Source organism: Anopheles coluzzii, chromosome 3, assembly GCF_943734685.1.
Source record: "Anopheles coluzzii chromosome 3, AcolN3, whole genome shotgun sequence".
In the NCBI taxonomy this organism is placed as follows: domain Eukaryota; kingdom Metazoa; phylum Arthropoda; class Insecta; order Diptera; family Culicidae; genus Anopheles; species Anopheles coluzzii.
The window spans coordinates 46,608,776-46,630,538 of record NC_064671.1 but is presented as its reverse complement, the minus strand read 5'-3'; the positions used below and the strand labels follow the sequence as shown (position 1 = coordinate 46,630,538).

The 21,763-nt window shown below is 41.8% G+C and overlaps 4 protein-coding genes across 4 annotated transcripts in view; 1 reads left to right on the top strand and 3 right to left on the bottom strand.

Moving 5' to 3' along the window:
* Positions 1 to 827: 827 nt before the first annotated feature.
* LOC120956439 (BRCA2-interacting transcriptional repressor EMSY) lies at positions 828 to 6,203 on the bottom strand. The gene is made up of 5 exons (XM_040377907.2): positions 5,779 to 6,203; positions 5,529 to 5,703; positions 5,135 to 5,414; positions 2,610 to 5,055; positions 828 to 2,531 (listed from the first exon to the last, which is right to left on the bottom strand). Exons 1-5 carry the CDS (start codon positions 5,837 to 5,839, stop codon positions 2,200 to 2,202), a joined length of 3,294 nt encoding a protein of 1,097 aa, XP_040233841.2. The 5' UTR covers positions 5,840 to 6,203; the 3' UTR covers positions 828 to 2,199.
* A 110-nt stretch (positions 6,204 to 6,313) lies between these two features.
* On the bottom strand, positions 6,314 to 8,631 carry LOC120956440 (uncharacterized protein KIAA2013 homolog). Its single transcript, XM_040377908.2, has 2 exons — positions 8,373 to 8,631; positions 6,314 to 8,300 (listed from the first exon to the last, which is right to left on the bottom strand). The coding sequence occupies exons 1-2, from the start codon at positions 8,542 to 8,544 to the stop codon at positions 6,595 to 6,597; spliced, it is 1,878 nt and encodes a 625-aa protein (XP_040233842.1). The 5' UTR covers positions 8,545 to 8,631; the 3' UTR covers positions 6,314 to 6,594.
* Positions 8,632 to 12,802: 4,171 nt separating this feature from the next.
* On the top strand, positions 12,803 to 14,106 carry LOC120959447 (transmembrane reductase CYB561D2-like). The gene is made up of 2 exons (XM_040382834.2): positions 12,803 to 13,252; positions 13,351 to 14,106. The coding sequence occupies exons 1-2, from the start codon at positions 13,052 to 13,054 to the stop codon at positions 13,858 to 13,860; spliced, it is 711 nt and encodes a 236-aa protein (XP_040238768.2). The 5' UTR covers positions 12,803 to 13,051; the 3' UTR covers positions 13,861 to 14,106.
* A 1,294-nt stretch (positions 14,107 to 15,400) lies between these two features.
* The window catches only part of LOC120954926 (thrombospondin type-1 domain-containing protein 4), a 93,067-nt gene continuing 86,704 nt past the window's right edge, over positions 15,401 to 21,763 (bottom strand). Inside the window, exons 9-12 of the mRNA XM_040375273.2 lie at positions 18,890 to 19,201; positions 17,782 to 18,737; positions 17,527 to 17,703; positions 15,401 to 16,725 (exon numbers count right to left, since the gene is read on the bottom strand). Coding sequence (XP_040231207.2) covers positions 16,324 to 16,725; positions 17,527 to 17,703; positions 17,782 to 18,737; positions 18,890 to 19,201 — 1,847 coding nt within the window. The 3' untranslated portion in view covers positions 15,401 to 16,323. The remainder of the gene's footprint in view (positions 16,726 to 17,526; positions 17,704 to 17,781; positions 18,738 to 18,889; positions 19,202 to 21,763) is intronic.

Here is a 21,763-nt window from a genome sequence, read left to right as displayed (position 1 = left end):
ACTTTCCTAAAATTAGTGTTTAAAAGTACTTAAATTGTTAATTTAAAGTTGCGCATTTTGGGCATTTTGCTCGCAATTTTTACAGTCACTTTGATGTGAGTTACAATCAAAGTAGGCATTGGAGGAATGAGACTGGCTGATGGCTATAGAGTACGGCTCCGACCGGCTCACAAAATATTATTTTTCTCTCAAATTATTTGATTATTTATAGTTAAATTAGTGATATTTGATACAAGAAATGTCGTTTTATGTATCGACATACGCATTGTAGTGTTCTGATCAAGTTATAAATGAATATTCAGCAAAATCAAAAGTGTGTTATTGTTTCAAGTTTCGGCAGGAGCCAACAGCATTGATCTTTCAAAAATCAACATTTACCGTGTACCAATGTTTCGGCAGCATTTAAAGTGAATAATTACTTGTTTTTAGTGATTTTAAAATTCTAATCGAGCTAGTATAAAATCTGCAACCATAGAATCTTTCATAAAAACCACACATTCATTGTTTAAGTGCTCTGGTTCTCTTAATAATGAAACCTGCCGAACTATTGGCTGACAGCAAATCTGCCGAAAAATGTTGAACACGGCTCATTTTGTTTGATATTTTTGAAAATATGCAAGGAAATGATGTGAAACTTCGTACATGAATAACAAATGAGCATATCTCTACTTAAAAAATAAGTATTGCGTTTTAAGTAAAATAAGTAAGTTTTTAGTTACCCACGTTTTTAGTTACCCTGCCGAAAACAGGTACACTGCCGAATACTGGTACAGTTACCCTATAACAATTTTTGAAGCATTTCGTTCGAAACAATCAGGAACAATCAATTTCATTAAAGACCGTATTACTTTTTTTTAATTTATTTTCATTTTATAGAAGTCAACTCTAATCGACCTTAATATCCACCTGTTACATTAGGATTACACTCTGTTGCCCTCTGCGGTTTCCCTTACTTTTACAACATATTGGGCCACAATAGTAAATGTACAGTCGCAGAAACGAGGAGGGGCGGGGGTTTCATTAAAGCAAAATGTATTAAAAATGTTTTCACTGTAACAGCTATAAGTTTGATGTCTTAAAAAATAAAGATATAACGTTTAAACCTGAACAGATCGAATGCGTCACCCATCCGCTATTACACTACGCTAATAAATTGTTTGCTGTTTGCTTGCTTAACTAAACTCCAAAAGAAGCCGACTGTTTTCTGTGCAATTGTTGAACCATTCGTTCAACATTGTTAACGGGTTAGGGAGAAGGGGCCTGGGGGGGGGGGGGAGTATGCTTGCATATAAAATTAACTTTAAAATCCTTAATCATACAATCGCTTATAGCTATCCTAAGTGTAGTAAGTTGTTGAACATCTTCTGATACGACTTCCATTGTGTTTACCTCGTCGTCAGAAAAATGTATACATTGTGTATGGATGGGTGCATCATACACATACAGGTATATTGTGGAGTTGCCTACAAGGGCAGTAATATCTTACGCGAAGGTTTAAAATTGAATGCACCACATGCTAACCATTTAAATTCAATTAACTAGCGTCCTTGCATCATGTGACATTATACAGTTTCAATCGTTGATGACCATATGTTTATATACAATCGTTGTACAGTCAACCGATTGAATTGAAGTTGGTTGCGCACAACGTGCACAAAACGATGTGCGGCGATGATTTCGAGAAAATATAAAACGATTGAAATAAATGAAAAATGTTTGAGGTATTAACAGTGTGGTACTAATGATAATGAAAGTTTTGCTAAATTTAAAGAATGTCCTGGCGAATTAACAGTATATTGGCGCTCTAGTTGCAATTTATAGCTATATCAATATCCAATTTTCCCGCCTGCAAAGAACTGCGTGTACTGCTGCGTATATGATACATAAAAATGAAACAATTTCATTGTTTCCAGTGCCGGGTGTGGGTGCGGCACAAACAGAACCAAAAGAAAAAGGGTATAGAAAAATAGATCACTCCAAAATAAATAGCGTAACAACCTAATCAGACCACATGTGTGTTAGTCAATTGCAGCTTTGCTTCGAACTTCGTTTCCACTACATCTTGAGCCTGTAATGTAGATTAGTAATCCCAAAAAACTACTACTTGTACTTGCATGTCCCAGATCGGTTGTTATCTGTGTACGTATTGTGTGTGTGTGTGTGTGCTATTGCTGCCGCCAATGCTTGCGAGCTTATCATCTAGCTTAATCTTACTATTGGATGTGTTTGTTTAGCTGCTTTCGAGGCAGAATCCATCCGTTCGGCCAGTACCTGTTTGTAAGAGTATGGTCGTGCATGATATTTACCGTCCGGGCCCATCACAAGCAGATCACACACAATGTCATTCTCCACGGCAAACGCTTGCATATCGCCATTCCCGACCGGACCAAATCCACCCGTGTGTTGATCATAATCAATCTCGGGCGGTATCTCTTCCCGCACTACACCATTAGCAGAACGGTGCTGCTTCTCGATGATTTGCTGCGAAGAAGTACCGCTTTCTAGTTCGGCCACTAACTCGCCCGTTGTGCCTATGTGCAGAGAAAAAGGATCAATTGAACTGAATCCGTTGCCTGAAAATTCCGGGACACCTGACCCTGTATACTCACCATATCCAACGCTGATAAATTCCACTGGTCCATCATCTTCCACCTCCTCTACGAATTGTTCATCCTCGGGCACTTCCTCTATCAGATAATCGTAATTCACTTGCTCTTCTTCGATGATGTAAGCATCCGTGCCCATTTCCACCTCCACGTTGTGGTCCTCTTCGAAGTTATCCTCCTCGATGCTTTCCGTTTCCTCTATTTGACTCGGTTCATCATCCAGATCGTCCTCTGCATCGGCCGAATCCGTCGCGGAGGAGTCATCATCCTGTTCCGTAGCAACGATTTCATATTCACCCTGCGACGTATCCATGGCATCTTGTGTTGGTGATAAAGCGCTTGTGTCGCTAAACCTTGCTGCCAGTGTGTTGTCAGCACTGCTTGTACTGCCCTGCCTGTTGGAGCTGGTGCGTTGATTATCTTCCTTCGTGGGTACCTCGACCTTTGCTTCCTCAAAATGCTGTACCGTTGCTACCGTTTCCGTTTCGATGCGATCCGTCGGTGGTTTAGTAGTTTTCGGTTCGTTTGAATTGCTTGAACCTATTGCATCATTTGCCTTCGGGATGCCAGGATTCTCTGTAATAGTTGAACGATTTAACTCCGAAGCAAGCTCATCGTCTGTACCGATTTTAATTTTCTTCGCTCCAATCGTTATGCACCCTGTACCTTTTGCCATAGAGGAAGCATGCAACGTTCCTGTGAATGGAACTAGCTGGCTGGTAGAAATTTTTATCTTTCGACCAGATACACCATCGAAAGGAATAGTAAAGGAAGGTGTTTGTGATTGTTGCTTTAGTGGCGCATTTGTACAATCCTGCGTCACTGCCTGAAGTTTCCCCTCATTCCGGACATCGACGGTTGATTCACCGGTCCGCATGGTGGTGGCATTGGAGATGGTGTTGTTTGTTTTTTCATCTACACCCATCATCACCCGTGAAGATTGCGATACATTCTTACGTTCAGCGTCCGTCTCTAGCATTGGCGCTATTGCCGAGGTTGTGCTGCTGTACGGGCCGGGCATGGTTTGTACAATTACTTTCGGAGGACTTGCTACAGTTGATGCGGCCGAAGATGCATCTACCATGCTTTTGGGTATAGCGATCTTTTGCCCCAGATTGAGCACCCCCGTTACGCCAGCTGATTTCGGTAGGATGAAAACATTGTTTTTCTGTACGGTTGAGGTCAGTGTAGTACTTTGAGCAGCACCACTGGCTGGTATCAGTGGCATTGGCTGTACTAGCACCTTGCTACCACTTTTCGGTGCAGCGGATCCGGCAACATTCTCTTGCGTCGTCGGTAAGGTTTTCGTGATGGGCGATTCTACCACGGCGGGGCTTGTAAATGTGACCGTTTTTGCATGAGAGCTTTGCTCTGCACTATGCTCAATACGTTCTGTGGAAACTTCCATCCGTTTACCCCCGTGCTTGATACCGGTGGCATTCGATCGTTCCGTTGCCGTTTCAGCTGTAGCAGTTGCCGTCATACTGGTGGTTGGATTGGTTTTCACATTCTTCACCGTTTTGTCGCGATTTTTCACACCCAACCAATTGCTTGAATGATCCATCAGCGGTGGATGGAACGGAGAAGGAAAGCCCAAACTGGCCAATGTGGCAGCGGCGGTGGATGTCGGTATAAGAATGTTTTTGCTCGGCGATTTCTTCTGATAGTTCAGCAGAGGATGGGGCAGTGATTTACCGTGCGCGTAGAACCCGGCTCCTTTTAAGGGAATGTTTACGTTCCCTTTAGCCGGTAGGTTGCTGGTTGGGTTTAACTTGGACAGATTGTACTGTATGTCCTTTTTAGATGATGGCAAAACTCCTTGCTGATGGCTGTACGTCGTTGATTGCGCGGTGCCACCGGGAGCCGGTGTGGCAAATTGCTTTGATTTTACCGGCGGTCCCATCGTGGTACCGTGATTATTTTGCTGACCGGACTGTGGCACATTGTTGGACGTGAGGTGCTGTTGCAGCTGCGGCGGTTCACTAGCAGCGTTACCGTTCGTCGCGTTGCCCTGGTGAGCGTCGAAAGGTACAGCGTACGAATGGATCAGGTGTGGACTGTGCATGTTATTGACTCTGGTGGATTGTTTTACGTTCTTAGGCAGCGCTTGCTTGGACAGTTTGGCAGGAGGGTAGGCGATTTTCGCTTTCCAAGCACGCTTCTTGGCTTGCGGCTTCTTTCGGGGCGAACGGTCAGCGGATTTGTTGCATTTGTCCAGTGGTTTAGTTTCACTGTTTTCAGGCCGATGATTGCTCAGGTTCAACAGTATTTCGCACAAAGATGACTGCTCGGGATCAGGCTCAGCGGGTGCTGATGGTACCTCACCACCACCATTCGGTATCACTGCAACGTCAGGTTCAGCTTCCACTGGTGCATTTTCGACAGGTTTAGGTGCGGCTGGGCGGTTTTCTTCACGGTTAATATAACTCTTCGACATAATATCTTGCAGCTGCACCATGAGTGAACAAACAAAGAAATAATGTTAGTGGAAGTGAGTCAAATGCTAGGGCAGCATTTTATCGATTTACCGGATCCGAAGTAACTACGGCGGCATCTCGCACAAAGCCGTTTTCGTACAGTGACAACGATTTTTTAACCAGCTCAAATTTGAGCATTTCTTCCGCTTTCTTTAGCCGATCGCAGGAAGTGTCAGCGGGATGGGGTAGCTTGGTGTTGGCCCGTGTGAGCTGCTCGTACACGGTGTTTGCTATGTACGTCAGTGCCGTGTGGGGTACCGTTCGGGGCAGCACTGGAAAGGTACGGTGTCCTTCACGGCGCCAGTCTTGACCGCTATTGGGTCCCGAAATGCTGGTCACAGTGGAAGAATGCGAAGGAAAGCAAACAAGAAAACGAAACCGAAGTGTTAGATGGACCTACCGCTTCATCTGTATGTGTGTGTGTGTGCATTTTGCTTTTGCTTACATCTCCGCCACCGTTGCGAGGCGCTCGTCGTTTGCAACGCGTCTTGCTTCCGCTCTGTGCCGATCGGTGGTAATGTGGAACATTCGCCTTAAGTCCTCCAATATCCGTATCTTCTCCTTGCTCAAGCATCCTTGCGCCCGAAATGTGCTGATCACTGTGCCGTACGATTCAAGCTCTGGGGGGAGGAGGAAGAAACGAACGCCATGGAACCATGCTTTGCCCGCAACAATTTTGGCGCCCACATGCTTACCTAGCCGCCGGAGAACACCGCGACACTCTTCCCGGGTCATATCTAACTTTAGTGGCCACATCTTTGTTCACATTGAGCGCCGCGAGCGTCTTTTCTTTCACCTTCGCACACCGAAGCACTGCCAAAGCGGAACGTTTTGGCTTGGACCGCGTATAACCCAAAATCAAAACACTTCACTTCCGCTCCTTAAAACCAATACACTTGCTGCCTCGGATCAAATCCATGCTTGTATCCAGCGGAACAGGCTAGATGGTGTGTGCGTTATAAACAAATGCTACAACTGTTTCCTGGCTTGCTCGCTAGCAATGATGCGATAAAGTCCAGGTGCAATCTTTCTTTCCGTGTGATATTCTAACTGAATTGGCATAATATGTCCTAGCACCCATTTATGTTTATAAATGTCAAAAGTTCTATTTTTATCTTGATGCTGGCAGCACTGGCAAAGCATTGTTGCCAAAAGTTTGACGTTTGACGAGGTTGGCAGAGGGTTGCCATTTGTTATGATTTTGGGCCCGATTTGAAAAGCACAATAATGTTGGGCTATATTCGCCTGGTTTTTTTTTTATTTGGTAGCAGAACTAATTCATCCTGGTGCATTACAAAGCCTTTACAACAGCTCACTTTTTTTTTGTTCTGTATTATTGCGCATAATATTGCAAATCGTTTGATTTTATATGCTAAATCAGTGTGCAGCTCTGTGCCGCGCATAACGCTAACACACAGCGCTACGTGAATACTTTTAATTTTGAAGACAATTTTAACTGGGAATCTTTTCGCGAGAAAAACTAAATATTTACAAAAAAAAAAATGAACCTCTTAAGGTTTGCTGTAGCGGTATTTCATCTTGTCTGGCGGTTCACAGTACTCCTTCACGATGAGCTTGCAAAGAAATACGTGAAACACGATAATGATAACGCAAATCGAAACCCAAAACAGAGTCGGTAATCCACCCAGATGGTGGCCATGTCGATGCAGCGCAATCACGTGATGCTCGTGGGCTGGCGCTTCCACCACCTCCTTCACGTGGATCGCGTGCCGCAAATCTTCCATGTGCTTCTTGTCCGACGTTATGTACAGTATGGAGGTAACCGGCTCGGTAAGCTTCACGGGGAAAGTGCTTCTCGACTGGCGCAACTGCACCGGATCATCCAAGCAACCGGCATCACAGGCGTAGTAGTTTCGATCCGATCGATCTAGCGCTACGTACAGAACGGCCTTGTTATCATCCCTAACGGCAATCGAAATGTTTAGATGCGTCATGTTGCCGTAATTCAAGCGCCGGAAATCGTAATCACGGTGCAGATACTTCGGATGAATGTTCAACTCCAGGTGCTGGTTGCTGAAGCGGAATCCGCCGAAGCTGAGCACCATCGCCTGCACGAGGCCGCTTGCACCCGCCTTGATGAGATTGTGGCATCCTTGCTTTTCCAGCGTTAACATCCACGAGCCGACCACTGTATTTAGCTGCTCGAACGAAGTCATCGGCCGCCATAGATTTTCCGCCTGCAGTGTATGGTAGCTGTCGTAGCACCCTTCCGCGTAGGTAAGTGAGCGAGCTATCTCCTCCTTTCTGCCATTGGTTACTGACTGTTCAAATTCGTACGCTCTGGCCTGCGAGATGACGGCATACATCGTCGCATTGATGTTGTTACCGTTCAGCGTGTTCTCCGCCTTGGAGGTGCTGATGTGAAATCCCGTTTCCCACAGATTGCTCCAAACGCGAATGTGATCACGCTTGAAGTTGTGGTACGCATTGTGCTCACCGTGCTCCGCTGCCAGCAGTGCTCGATTCATCGCTTCGATAGCGTGCTTTTCGATCGTCTCCTTCTGTGCCGTGTATTTGTCACGTGGTATCGGCTCCGAGTAGTTGACCGTAAGCAGTAGCTCCAGCTTTGTGGTGCCCCGTTTCTTGAGCGTAATTACACGGGGCAGCTTGCGTGCCACGATGGACACGACACGCACCTTTTTGTCGTCCGTGTTTCCCGCAATCGGTAGCATATCTACCATTCCCGTAATAACCTGATATTCCAGTATAGCGGAGCCATGCTGCAGCTTAACATTCTTCACAATTGCCGAGGGCCAGTCCGATATTCGCGGCACGATCAGCTCGATGTCCATCAGTTGGTTCTTGGTGTTTGTTAGCTGAATTTCCTGCACCAACACGGATGGCATAGTACGATGCGCGTAGTATTGATAAGATACATGATAACCGTCGGGAAAGCACTGAAATCGGTGCACAATGCCGGTCAGATATTCGACGACGGTCGCTTCCCTTTCCTGCTGACCGGCGCTTGCTACACTAACAATGGGATGGAAATTAACGGGCTGCAACAGAGCACGGCCGAGAAAGATGTTTAAATGTGCATCGGTTTGCACTTCCAGCCCAAACCATCCATTGCCCACGTACGGAATTGCATCATGCTCGTGCGGATAAGCCGGCTGATGGCGAATGTTTACATTGTACTCGAGGTTCTGCAGATAGAACGGAGTCAACCGATCGTCCATGCAACGCATCGATTGATCTGAAAAAGCCGGAGGACGGTAATACATTATTGTTTAGCAAACATTTTGGATCGTTTTCCTATAGCGGGTACCTCGCGTTGGTTCCGTACTGCCAAACAACCATCGCAGAAACGATGGCCCTATGTACAGCAGAATAACGGCGAACACGAAGAGAAGCAAAAACAATTTACGGTAGGAAAGATTCCCATCGAACGTTCGCTTTAGACGCCGCGTCAAATCACTGGTATCGAATTTGTAGTTCATGATAATAGCAGCATCTGTGGGGCGTGCTAAAGAACGGCAGCTGGCGAACCTACACTTCCGTAATATTTTTGTACATTGGAAAAGAGAAAAAAAAGTGTTGTGACAACGTCAACGACGTTTTGTTTATGTTTGGCTTTCACTGACAGCTGCTGAATGCTGTCAGTTTTGTGGCACTTTCAGCCAGAACTGGTATAAGCTTGAAATAACCGTTGCATCGAGCATGCTTGTACATTCCACTGCTGACTATGGCTAATCAGCGCTAAATTTGGAACTATTTCAAGAAGTTATCTATTGCTAGTATTTACATTATCTTGGATAATTGTTAATTTATGATGAATACGTTAAAAAGTGCTGACTCCTGATGGGTTAACTTTTGGTACGATAATGTTGAGCCTCGGCGTTGCGATACGCCCCCCGGTTATTGTACGCATTCCATGGTTTGCTTTGCAAAAGCTTAAACGTCTTTCTACCAACGGCATGCAGTGCTCGCTCAGCTGTTGGTGGAAACAACATGAATCGTTTACTTATCGAAGAGGATAGCTCAAACCAGTTGAAGCCATGGTCATATTTGAAGAAGCTCGTTTTAAAAGTTGTATTGAATGTTATTTATCCAATTTGCATTATTGTCCCTACTGCTTCAATTGCTATGATCTGCTGGAGCAATGGATCGGGCAGTTTGCTTACCTGGCATCTTTTTCTAACGGGAATAGGCGTAAGTTCAAGGCGACCATGCCCTGTGTGAAGCTGTGATTAATAATTATCGATATCAGTTTCATCTAATCATGCCCACAGGAATCTCATCGCTGCGGGTACTACAACCGTTGCTGCCGTTTGCTTCTTGCACCCGTAAAACCATTCACTGGCTGCTGCAGTCTGTTGCAAGTGCATTTGCCGTGACAGGTGTGGTGCTACAGTACATCAATCGAGAAATGAAACACAAACACAACCATTTCGCCACAGTGCATTCAATCGTGGGACTGTTATCGGTAGTGTTAGTCGTCGTCAGTCTGGTAAGCGGCGTGGTCGCTTTGTTGGGATGGCCAAAGCTGCGCCAATTTGTTAGACCCGCGTGGCTGTACCGCATCCATCGTGCGGTTGGAGCGGCTGGATTTTCGACGGGTATGGTCGCTCTTGCGCTTGCATATGAGAAGCGTATTTTTAGGGAGCACTTTTTCCCAGAAACGCGATTTGCACTTACGATAGCGTTAGGTGTAACGGTGCTGGTAAGTTTGTTAGGACTGTTTAAAAAAATAGCAAGTGCTTGGTCCAATGCGGTACAAAGCGACGGTGTTTATAATGATGTGTAATAAAGATGAGCAAAAAAATGCACAGTCATTTTTGAAACATAACTGATGTTCCATTTATTCGGAGTATATTGAGCTCATAGGGGTATGTTTTCTAAAGGATAGAAGTGACTTATTTTAGGGCATATTGTAGGCTGTAATGGAATGTAAATGTTATGTGATCTCAGCGTTCAGAAACCATCAAATCTAAGTACTAGCTCGATAAATCGGTGTTGTGCATTTGCAAGATTTTATCCTTTCGTATTAAATCAATCTTCAATGGGTTTGATAATCACTAAGCATGGAAAAAAACAAAAATAAATAAAATGTTCGTCGTATATCACAAAAACATGTATAGGGTAAATGTACCTATTGTAGAGATAGTACGAATAGTGGCGGTATTGCATTAAATGTGCACCATACGATAATTTCAGAGTAATTCAGTTATTTATGTTATTGTGAAATGCTTTCTGATTACAGTGAACCCTCTCTTATTTGACACCTCTCCAATTTGAAAAACCTCTCTTATTTGAACATTTTGCACAGTTCCTTGATTTCCAGTACATTTTTGTACCTCTAATTTGGAAAACCTCTGAAATCTGTGTCCCTTTTATTTGTGTATGGTGTTGCCATGGTTATTGAATGATGTATGCTCAAATTGGCAATCCTGTTCGCAGTTTCCTATAGCAACAGTTAAGGCTGCATACTAAATGTTCTGTCTCTTTCTTGTTTGGATGGACCTTTCATTCACTTTCCACCTCTGTAATTTACCCCTCTTATTCGACAGTCCCATCGCCTCTCAAATAAGAGAGGGTTCACTGTATTTACAAAGATTTTTTAAGATAAATGGGAATATTCCGTTACACAGTGACAGAAAAAATATATTATTTTGTTAAATGTGTCACCATTTCTCCAAAATCCTAAGGATTTCATAACGAAACTCATATGTTTGTTAACGCTGTAGATGTCCACAAAACAATGCAATTTTTATTTTTTAAACATAAATTTGATGAAATGTTATTGATTTACTCAAATGCATTGACTTTGGACCATATTTTTGCGCATTTGAGTGTGTTTTATTATAGGTACACAAAACAGGCATGTTCCTAAAGTGGTTATAGATAAAAAACAGTAAAAACATGACATTTTAGATTTCGGGATTTATGGGTATTTTAACATCTTGTATAGTTTTCACAAAAATAAGCAACAGAAATTAGTTTCCTGTAAGTAATTTGTCAAAAAAGACCAGCATTCGCATTTCTAGCTGAGCGAAAAATCAACTTTGAATCAATTAGTTATAATTTTCATCACTCAAATTGATTAATTTTTTGGGATAAAATTATATAAGAAATCAATATTATGGCAGTTATTCTAGCTTTTCATATGAAAACAGCTTAACAACTAAGTTCCATTTATAAACAGTTTTTTAGGTATCTTTTTATTGTTGTGTTGTGTTTTATTGTAAAAATGGTTGTGATTGCAAATATAAAACATATTTCAATTGCTATGTGTTAAAATTTTCTTAAATTTACCTTCGTGGCATCTATTAAATCTATTAAAGCACATCTGTGCCCCTACAAATTCCACCACTTTTTGTACATTTACCCTAGATGCATTTGTTTTTTTTTTCAAATAAGTTTGTCAATTAAAATTTTGATGTTCAATGAAAATTTTTATTTTTTTAATATGTATGAGAGTCATTTGTAATATACATATTATTAAAATCAACATTTCATATAATTTGAGTTTGTCCCTACTTTAGCGTCTATGTTATGAGTGAGTTCATAGCCAAGGAATACCAAGGAATAGAGATCGATTTCCAACCAGTCCGAGTTTTCCAAAGAAAGGACAAAATATCGTACTGTGATAAAATATAAAATGAACAAGAAGCTTTATTAGGAATTGGCCCTAATTATAGTGCTTAAAAACGAACGAGAATATCACAATGTGGGCCGAACATATAACTAATACACGGTTCAGAATCTTACAAAAACATGGGGCATTTAAGCTTCCATTAAGAAAGATATGATAAAATCAAACGTATTTCAAGCGAAAAAAATAAAACATATAAAAAGTTCACAAAATGAAGTGTTAGATGTTGTGTTGTGTTAGATGAAGTGTTACAATTAGATTAAGAACCACATCAGGAGAGCGTTATACATTAGAAACATCTACCCATTAACCCATCTATTAACATTTAATCCCGATCATGCAGCGAGCGATAATTGTCAGTATTAGCTTATATTTTCTCACAAAACTTCCATATTTTCGTCTCAAAAAATATTTGTAGAGCTGTTTAAGGGCCGGTCTGGTGGTACAGTCGTCAACTAGTACGACTTTAACAACATGCCCGTCATGGGTTCAAGCCCCAAATAGACCATACGTAGGACTGACTATCCTGCTATGGTAACAATAAGTCAAAGAAAGCCAAGCCCACTTCAGCAGTGGGGGTACAGGCGCAGGCCTTGACCGACAACGGTTTTTGTGCCAAAGAAGAAGAAGAAGAAGAAGAAGAAGAAGAGCTGTTTAGTACCTAATATCTTGTTTAGATGTTTAGACTCTTGAATCTTAGAAATTGCACCAATCTAAGATTACATGCAAAAATGTTCTCCCGGCCCGGAAGAACACAGTCAGATCCAGACTTTGCCGATCTCTGCCCTACACTAATGTAGGCTCTAAAATGTATTCACTTTTCGTCAAAATAATCTCTATCGAGCTTCGGCACGAATGCTGCGATAAAGAGTTGGTTTTATGATATGGCCAAATTCCTATTGGTTCCAATTTCGCCCTATAGATACACACAAACACAAACCCGTCGTAACTCGTCGGCTGCAGACAGAATGACGCGAGGGCGTATCGGTTCGGAAACCGGAGGCTTTAGTCGCTCACGTAGCATCTAGCACACGTTCTACTGATAATAATCGTCCGTAACACCACTCGACCAACACAGTGTTATAAATGAGTTTAGCGTGTGTCGGTGTTGATGGAACAGAGGCAAAACAATCGGACACTTGCCTGTGCCCTTGTTATCATCGATCTATTGTCTGTGGTACAAAAGCACTGCCCGATGATCGTACCGGATTCATTTGAAAAGTGGTGCGCGAAATAGAAACTATGTGATACTTGTGCTTAGGTTGTGCAAATTCGATTGATTGGGCTCATCGATCGTGTGTCGGAAGTGGTGTAGGTTGTTTAATGACAAAATAGGCAAACAAGTGCTAAACATGTTTACCGCAAGCGATAAAGAACTTGTAGCGGACAAGAAGAAACCTGCAGAAAATGAGTGGATCTGCATGATGGAAGGCATTTTCAACACGCTCAACCACACCATGATCGGGGTAGTCTGCATCTATACCAGCTGGTTGTGTTGGATAAATGGATTCGAGAAGCTGTACACCTGGCACGTGTTTCTCACGCTAATCGGGGTAGGACGTTGATCGCGGGGATGAGTTTGAAAGGTGCATAAAGTTCACTAATGTGCAATGTTGTATGTGTGTGTGTCATCCCCCTCTCAAACAAACAGTACCATCTACTAATGGCCGAAGGGATTGTGTTGCTGTACAGTGGCAACGGTTGGACGCAGAAGCTCACCCACTCACACAAGCGCACCGTCCACTGGCTGATCGAGGTGGTAGGTTGCAGTTGCTGTGTGGTAGGCATTGCGCTCGAGATTTACTTCCGCGAGTCCACCAACCGGCGACACTTTTCGTCGACGCACAGTATCGTGGGGCTTGTATCGCTCGCATTCCTCGCCCTTACGCTGGTAAATGGGCTGATGGCATTGTTTGCGCCCGAGCTTCGACGACGCATTCGACCGATCTACTCCAAGCTGGGCCACTATCTAACCGGCACGGTGTGCTACGTGCTGGGCATGGTGGCGATCGTGCTGGCGTATGAGAAAAAAATCTACCGTCAGAACACCATCTCCGAGGGCATAACGATGATGACCGTGTTCACGATAGCGGTTACAGTCCTCAGTATGGTGGGGGTGGTGAAAACGGTCTACAATCAAGTGAAAACACTCGCAAAATAAGCTGTCCTTAAGGTTTGGTTGGTATGGTGGGATAACTATGCAATAGTGTTTTAGAATTTACTATCGCGAAATTATTTTATTCAGATGTATAGTATGTCAGGCAATATAGAATAGATGCATTAAAAATATATTACATGATTAAAATGTAAAAAAATGAAATTACTATAAATTATACTTTTTAATCAACAAGTATTTAGACATCATCCAAAACGTCAGGTTCTCCAAGCCCATCTACCGAAAGAGGGTATTCATTATCTAAAGTCTCACATAGTTTATGTAACAGAAAAAAAGAAAAATTGATTCATTTGGTCACAGCAATACAAAAACAAATAATAATTAAAATAAAATATTAAAAACACAGTATTAGAGTAACACAGTAAATAGAGTGAAAATTAATAATTAATAAAATTTAAGCCGGTCTCGTGGTACGGTCGTCAACTCGTACGACTTAACAACATGCCCGCCATGGGTTCAAGCCCCAAATAGACCATGACGCCATACCCAGGACTGACTATCCTGCTAGGGGGGGTGGGGGGGGGGGGGGGTATTCCTTAAGTCACTGAAAGCCAACCTCAAAAGTTGGTTGAGGCAGGCCTGAGCCAAAGAAGAAGAAGAAGAAGAAAACTTAAGTAAAGAGTTGTGATAAAACCTACATTTTGTAATTTGATGGTTACCATTCGCACCGGTTACCTGACCATCGCAGTCACTGTTATAAGCCGATATATTCAATATTACCTCACTACATAACACCATGAAATAATACTTTGCTAGCTTTTAAACATTTCTTCGATTTACTTAAAAAATTGTTGAGTATTAAAATTGAAGGCGAAGCATTTATAAGTTTAAATAAATCGATCATGATTGTTAAAATATTTAACAGGAGCAAGGAGATTAAAATAATATTTACCATAGTAAAAACAAGTAGTTTGGGAAAGCGGAGACAATTGAAAGAGCCAAAATAAAAATGTGTAATTAATTAACGCAATCTAACTATCAATTCGGTAGACTGCACATTTGTTTTTGTAGCAAGTAGTGAAATTGCTAATGTTCTATTTGATAAAATAATTTGTTGTTTAGCTTTATTTCACTTTAAAAAATAATCGATTACGTGATGATATGATAACGATATAATGCCGTCATACAGAGGTTCACACTTTATCTCAAGACAGCCGAACCAGTTACCGAAACGTTAGCCTTTTTGTTCTTATATGAACGATTCGAGAATGGGGGCAACGGTCTTCAGATGAAGTGAGAAACCCTGCAATGCTACTAAACAAATCTTTAAAAAGTATCATCTAAAAAGAAGATAGTCGCTATAAAATAAAGTAAAATGGCTCGTGATAATTTCGTGGTGCAACCTACAAGTCGCACAACTTAACAACGTGTCCGTCGTGGGTTCAAGCCTTGTCGTGGTACTTAGTCTTGTAAGTCCCAAAAGCCTGTATACGCGGACTGCATGATTGCATAGGTCGTTGTTACTATAAAAAAAGAAGAAGGTTTGTAGTACTTTCTTTCGTTTCATTGAAGACAGATAACAAACTCCAATGTTATCAAACCTTTATTGGAAAGAAGGGAGATCTATGTTATAGTTACAGTGAGTGAAAAGTTTTGCCCATCCGTCGCTTCTTTCTGTCGATCTGGTGTTGCGGCTGTACTGTGTATGTGTGTGTGTGTGTAGTTGTCATTTTCCCCTGTTGTTTGATTAGTCGCAAATACTTACTAACAATAATGATGTTCTCTTTGATGTGTAACGATGTGAAGCTGTAGTTATTTCTCTTTGATAAATATCTAACTGCTACCGCATCATGCTTTTGCCATGAGCGAAATCAAACAGCCTCAACATGTTTCCTTCCTTCTTCCATTTTGCTTATGTTTAAAATCTAGACATGATTTTTAAAAATTGATTCCTGGATAACTGTTTTAATTGGTTCATAACGGAAGAAAAATGAACACGTTCAAGATTTGGTTTGTGTACCAAAGCTGGTACATGCCGCCGGTCAGTTGTCTGTTTTATGATAACACAAATAATGATGTGTGTCGTTAGGTATGTGTTCATCACTGTATGCAACTAATCTTTTGATTTTGAGTTAATACTAACAATGACTTTACTGTTCGATTCTGAGTACTATCGATCCTGCACCAATAACGTTTGGGGTTGTTCTTGTAAGACTGTTGAAATGAAAAATACTGTCCAACGGTGTTGTTTCGTTTGGAGCTAACAATTGATGGAATTGATGGAAATCTAGGAAATACCTACTGAATTACCCTCAGACATGTAGCACCAACTAAACGAAAACGAATGATAACTCTGCATTTCCCGTGGTACAACTTTTAATTAGTAATGAACGCAGTATGAGTGTGCGTGCAACGCCCCCAGAGTCTGCGCAGCCTCGTGTTTGTGTTGTGTGTTGTGTTGTTAATAATAGTGCTAGAAAAGTACTCAACCGGCCTCAACTCTGCCTCTCAATACAGTTCGTTCTGTCGCGTTCTGCACATCTGACAACACGCCTGGCTGTAGTATGCGTAGTTACATAGCTTCGCTTTTACCACTATCGTACAGTTGGGGAAGTCGTCGCGACAGTTTTCATCGTTTGACATCATGTCGGATCGTGCCTCGTAGTACGGATCGACCGATGAGGAGGAGGTGGGCAGGGTGGTCGTATAGGACGTTGTCGATCTGGTTGTGGTTGAGGTGGCAGGAGGTGCAGTCGATACGGGGCAGGACTCTTCGTTGCACACCCGGTAGGATGTGGGTCGATCGGCGTAGCGACAACCACCAGATTCCTGCAGTAACTTGTCGCGCAGGTTGAACTCCAAACACTTAACCACGCGCCGTTGATTGCCTCCGCCGCATGGTTTAGTGCACTGTTGATAAAGCAAGCAGTTGGAAATGAATTTTACATTACAATAGAAACAAATTCTTCAAAATTAGATATTATAAAGCGATGTAAAGTAACTAAATATTTAATATAAAGATAAGAATGTTGAGATTGAAAAAATAATAATAATCTGACTTAACTGCAAGCAACATGTATCTTGTGAGTTATGGATGATTTCATCCCAAAAAAAAAGTCAATAATAGTCCAATTCTTCATCTTGTCACATTCAAATGATCAAAATATGTCAAAATGTTATCAAAACTTGTCATACAATCTCTCATGATAAACATATTCTTAACCAAATATTTCTAAAACTGCACAGATACGCGATATCCGATAGTTTCTTTGATGCGTCCAATCAACTGCAAATTTGAATTTGGAGTGAAAAAGGGACGAAACTTTACTTTTTACATTGTAAACAATAATTAGTTACAAGTAACTGCTTGATGCAGTGAAATGAAATTAATGGTTAAGAGAATCTGGTTGAAATAAATAGTTTCCTGTAATCAGTAGCAAGCATCTGGTTGGAAAAATGGAATAGAGTTAACAGTAACTAGCACTAATAACAAATAACCAGTAACTAGCAATGGGTTATGAGTTACTAGCAATAACGAAATATTTTCGAAATGCATTTTAACATGAAAAATAATGATAACTGTTACTGACAACATTAACCAGAATTCGTTGTAACTAGTTCGTGGGATTTCCACACTGTAACTTATTATTATTACCAGTTACTATAACAATGAAAACTGGCAGAAAACAACAATCATTTTCATCGACATACCTCGGACCATTCGGAAAAGTGCCACCTCGGTTTACATTCTTCAAATGATTCAGTGTCGCATGGTTCGATCGATGACGGTCGCAGGTCAGCATCGCATTCACTTTCTGGCGCAAAATGATCATTGCGAATGCAAAGAACTGTTCGGGAGCGCGTCAGGTTGAAACAATCTCCGGAGCACTGTAAAGCAGAAGGAAATTAGCATGCGTCAGTGCTTGCGATCGGCAACAAACTATCTAGAAGCAGGGATGCATTTACCAGTGTCCATGGACCCGCAAACCATTCGCCAAACTCGCATGCCCGATTGCTGGTACATTCGCGCGAAGTTTCCGGCATCATGCGCAGATCGCAACGCTCCGAGTTGATCGACGAACTACGATCGCAGAAGATCGACCGTGTCTGCATCCCAATGCCGCAGGTTGTCGAGCAGCGAGTGCTCCAGTTCGCCGTAAGCCAAACGCCAGTTTTCTTGGCCTCTGCTCGATAGTTGATGTGATTAATATCGGTTCGCTGACGGCTGTGCGGTACAGCGAAGCCTCCACCGTTCGCTAATGGGCCATTTTCTGCATCGTTCTGTGTGTGGCTGTGACCCGACTGCGCATTGTGGTGATCGTGATGCTGTTGATGCTGATGTCCTCGATGACCGCGATGCTCGTGCTGATGTTGACTTTCGGTTGGTCTGTACCGTGGCTTCTCCGTTCTCGGCGGTGTGGGTTTCACCACGCGGGAACACTCGCAGCGTTCGGTACTCGGGGGCAACTCATCCATGCACGCACCGTTGTTAACCTGTATGACTATACCGGACAACAGCTCCTGGACGCACTTGACTTCGCGTGTGCGGAACACTTCCTCGTCGTACTTTTCCTCGCAGTTGCACTGATCCCAGTCGCCGAGCTTCCAGTACGCGGGACAGGGCTGAGTGTTACATCGTAGCAAATTCTCATTCAACACTGGTTGCTGCAGATGGGCACAGCGTTTGGCCGAAAAAATGCGCGTAGGAGACTCTCGGACACACTTTATGATAGGCTGCTGGATACCTCCGCCACAGGACTTGCTGCACGCGCTAAACCCGATTACCTTCCAGAGATACTTGCGCTTACGCTGACCAACACGCCCCGTACCAGGGATGGTACCGGTATTGTTGTTGTTGGAAGAGCTCATCACTCGCTGCTTTGGCACTCGCAGATTGGATTTTTCCGAGATTTCATTTCCCGCTGCAAACAAAGCAAAACGAAAAAAAAATGATAAAAAGGAGACACTGTTCGTTGAAAACTTGCATTGCCTTGGGGTGTTACAGATGACAGGATTTTGGAGTTTTTCTCCTCCCTTTTCTGTGAATGTATGCTGTTATTGAAGTTTAACGTACCTTCGGCGCTGGGAACTTCTTCGAGCGATGAAGGCTCCGTAGGGCTAACGCTGACGGGGAGGAGATACTCGTACTTGATGCCCGGGTTTGGTGACTGTGAAAGCAGAAACACCTGCACCGGTTCGTTCGTTGGTCCAAGTGCAGTCACCCATTCGGTAATACCTTCCACGTGCCGGAAGCTGCTGTTTGACCCGTTGTTCAGCCCATCGACTCGACGATAATCGAACACGGTCCCGGCGGCGATGTAATGTCCACTGAGCGAGATCGTGTAGTCACCATTGATGAAAAACCGTTGATCGGCCGTTTTCAGCGCTGTCGGAGCGGTGAGTTCGGAGAAACGAAAACGGAACAAAAGTTGGAAAATGTATTTTTTCTAAAGCTGGTGAACATGTTCAAAAAACATCAATTTCGGGTAAGGATATCTTGCTGCTTTTATTTTCAATGAAAATAAGTCGTGCATTGGTTGCCGAAAATAGGGAACAAGCACTTAAAGTCACGATGAGTTATTACCAAATTTAGTTGTTCAACAACGCTTTTGGACCGAGAAAATTATATCAGTTGAGTAAGGTATTTGAGTACCGATTTTACTATTTATTTGACACAAACTAGAGTCTAAAAAAGACATACACACCAACTATCACAACCTATCTTTCCTTCTTTGGTAAATTAGAAGTTATCTAGCTCCTGCGAGATGGAACAGAATTCATACAATTCCTTTTAATAAACTGTGTGCGGTGTTAAATACACCTACACATACTTTTAACAATAAAGTATTATATGTATAGGTAGCTGCTAATAAATGAGGAAACGTTACTTGTGTACACGTTAACATTTGTTTGGTACTAGGCTTAGTACTTATAGGGTACACGTTAACACTACAATAAGTACTAGGCGCCTCCGTTGTTGGGATGAATGGCTGATGGAGTGAACTCGATGATGGAGTTTAATAATTATTAGGAACAGTTTTTATCTATTTATCTATTTAATGTTATACTTTGATAGAATAAGTTAGAAAAGTGTTGTATGGAAAAATAAAAAAATACTTTAATTTTTGATATAGCACTAGTGAACGAGTGTTGATCCTTTGAATTTCGAAAAAATTGTTCAAACATACAGGGTTTTCCAAGTCAGTTTCAAATGTAAACATTGTTATTTATCGCATGCAAAATGTTGTTCCACATCGATCTGACATTTCATTTCCATCACAATAATTTTTATTTACTACAGCAAGATTTTCAACATGTCTCAAGTTTGACAGTTCTTTGTTATGTGTTAAAAATCATATGTTGAAACTGAAATTTTATGTTGAAACAAATAAACCATTTGATAGCTGGTGAAAAACATCTTAGATGCGGTGAAGAACAATGTTTACATTTAAAATTGACTTGGAAAACCCTGTAAAACTGAGTAGTTTTTCAATTTATTGTGCGAATTCTCTTAAATTAAAATAATGTAGCATAAATAGTTAATGATGCTTAAACGAGCATGCTGTTAAGTTGTATGTCTTATACAGGGTTTTCCAAGTCAGTTTCGAATGTAAGCATTGTTATTGATCGCATTCAAGATGTTTTTCAACAGCTGTCAAATGGTTTATTTGTTTCAAAATGAAATTTCAATTTTAACACATGATTTTCTACACATAACAAAGAACTGTCAAACTCAATCCAGCTTTAGTCGTGTTGAAAATCATGCTGAAGAAATTAACAATTATTGTGATGGAAATGAAATGTCAGATCGATGTAGAATAACACTTTGTATGCGGTGAATAACAATGCTTACATTCGAAAGTTACTTCGAAAACCCTGTAAATGTTACCATGTGAAGTATCGAGTCTTAAGGGTATTAGAAAATTTAACAAAAAAAAAATGTGATTTTTATATAATATTGATATCAATTTTGAAGACTTGACTGCTTTTATAATTTGTAATAAAAACACTGCAATCGTTATAATTATACCAAATACGAATGATGAATATGCCAGAGTGAAGCTCTAGAGTGGTTGATTATGAATTTTCAATAGTTTGTTGATACACTTTATACCAATTTTTAAGGGTAGCTGAGGACATTCAATGTTTTAAATCCATTCCCGAGGCTGCATAAACAACTGTAGCCCCGAAACATACGCGCTAGATAAACGCCACCCCATTTCAGGTCGGTTGGTGTGAAGGGAAATCACACAGCGCATCGCACGAATTAATGGATAATGGTTCAGTGCGACTTTTGAGATGAAAATGGAAGGTAAATTAAGGTGTGCAGTACGGACAGATTTCCATCTCAATTTGGTTATGGTGCAGACATTTTTTGTGCCATAAGCCGCCGTATGGGAGTGACAGGCAGTGCGAGCAATGTTCTATTACCGTCGAACAGTGAGGTTTGGTGCAATGCGGCCACCACTGCATACTTCTTGGGTGCGGTGTCATTTTGTGCACTAGTGATCCATTTCGGTTTCAAACCAAGTATTAAAATCATTCCCAGCTGTAGAGTATTTGAATATACACGCGTGGAACGTTTTTACGAACGAAGAGAAAGAAGTGGTTCCGTTCATGCTTTTAGCATGGGATGAATGCATCCCCGTGTCTCGACGGCCATCATCAATCTCCGTTTATCTCAATTGCTATTTTCTGCATACGGCGCGCAGCGAACAAAGTGTTGCACCGATCCATTATTATTATTATTATTATTATAGCCGGTCGATTATTATTGGATTAATATGCGATTTATGTTAATTTTTGCTCGGGTGTAGTCTATAGTCGGTCAGCGAACCGATTGAAGGACAACAGTTTATGGATTATTGGGGTAGTCCATTGTTTGGTGCTGGGAAGTTCTCATAATGTTTCAACATAGCACTTGAGTATGGAGTAGGGACCGAAATGA

What these genes read in the sequence shown, in the direction of transcription:
- LOC120956440 (XM_040377908.2), bottom strand. Translation starts at nt 8,544, where the DNA reads ATGAACTACAAATTCGATACCAGTGATTTGACGCGGCGTCTAAAGCGA. An exon ending in CAGTACGGAACCAACGCGAG is followed by an intron (nt 8,301 to 8,372) that starts GTACCCGCTATA and finishes CGGCTTTTTCAG; the next exon opens with ATCAATCGATGCGTTGCATG.
- LOC120959447 (XM_040382834.2), top strand. Translation starts at nt 13,052, where the DNA reads ATGTTTACCGCAAGCGATAAAGAACTTGTAGCGGACAAGAAGAAACCT. An exon ending in TGTTTCTCACGCTAATCGGG is followed by an intron (nt 13,253 to 13,350) that starts GTAGGACGTTGA and finishes TCAAACAAACAG; the next exon opens with TACCATCTACTAATGGCCGA.
- LOC120956439 (XM_040377907.2), bottom strand. Translation starts at nt 5,839, where the DNA reads ATGTGGCCACTAAAGTTAGATATGACCCGGGAAGAGTGTCGCGGTGTT. An exon ending in CTCGCAACGGTGGCGGAGAT is followed by an intron (nt 5,415 to 5,528) that starts GTAAGCAAAAGC and finishes CACTGTGACCAG; the next exon opens with CATTTCGGGACCCAATAGCG. An exon ending in CCGTAGTTACTTCGGATCCG is followed by an intron (nt 5,056 to 5,134) that starts GTAAATCGATAA and finishes CTCATGGTGCAG; the next exon opens with CTGCAAGATATTATGTCGAA.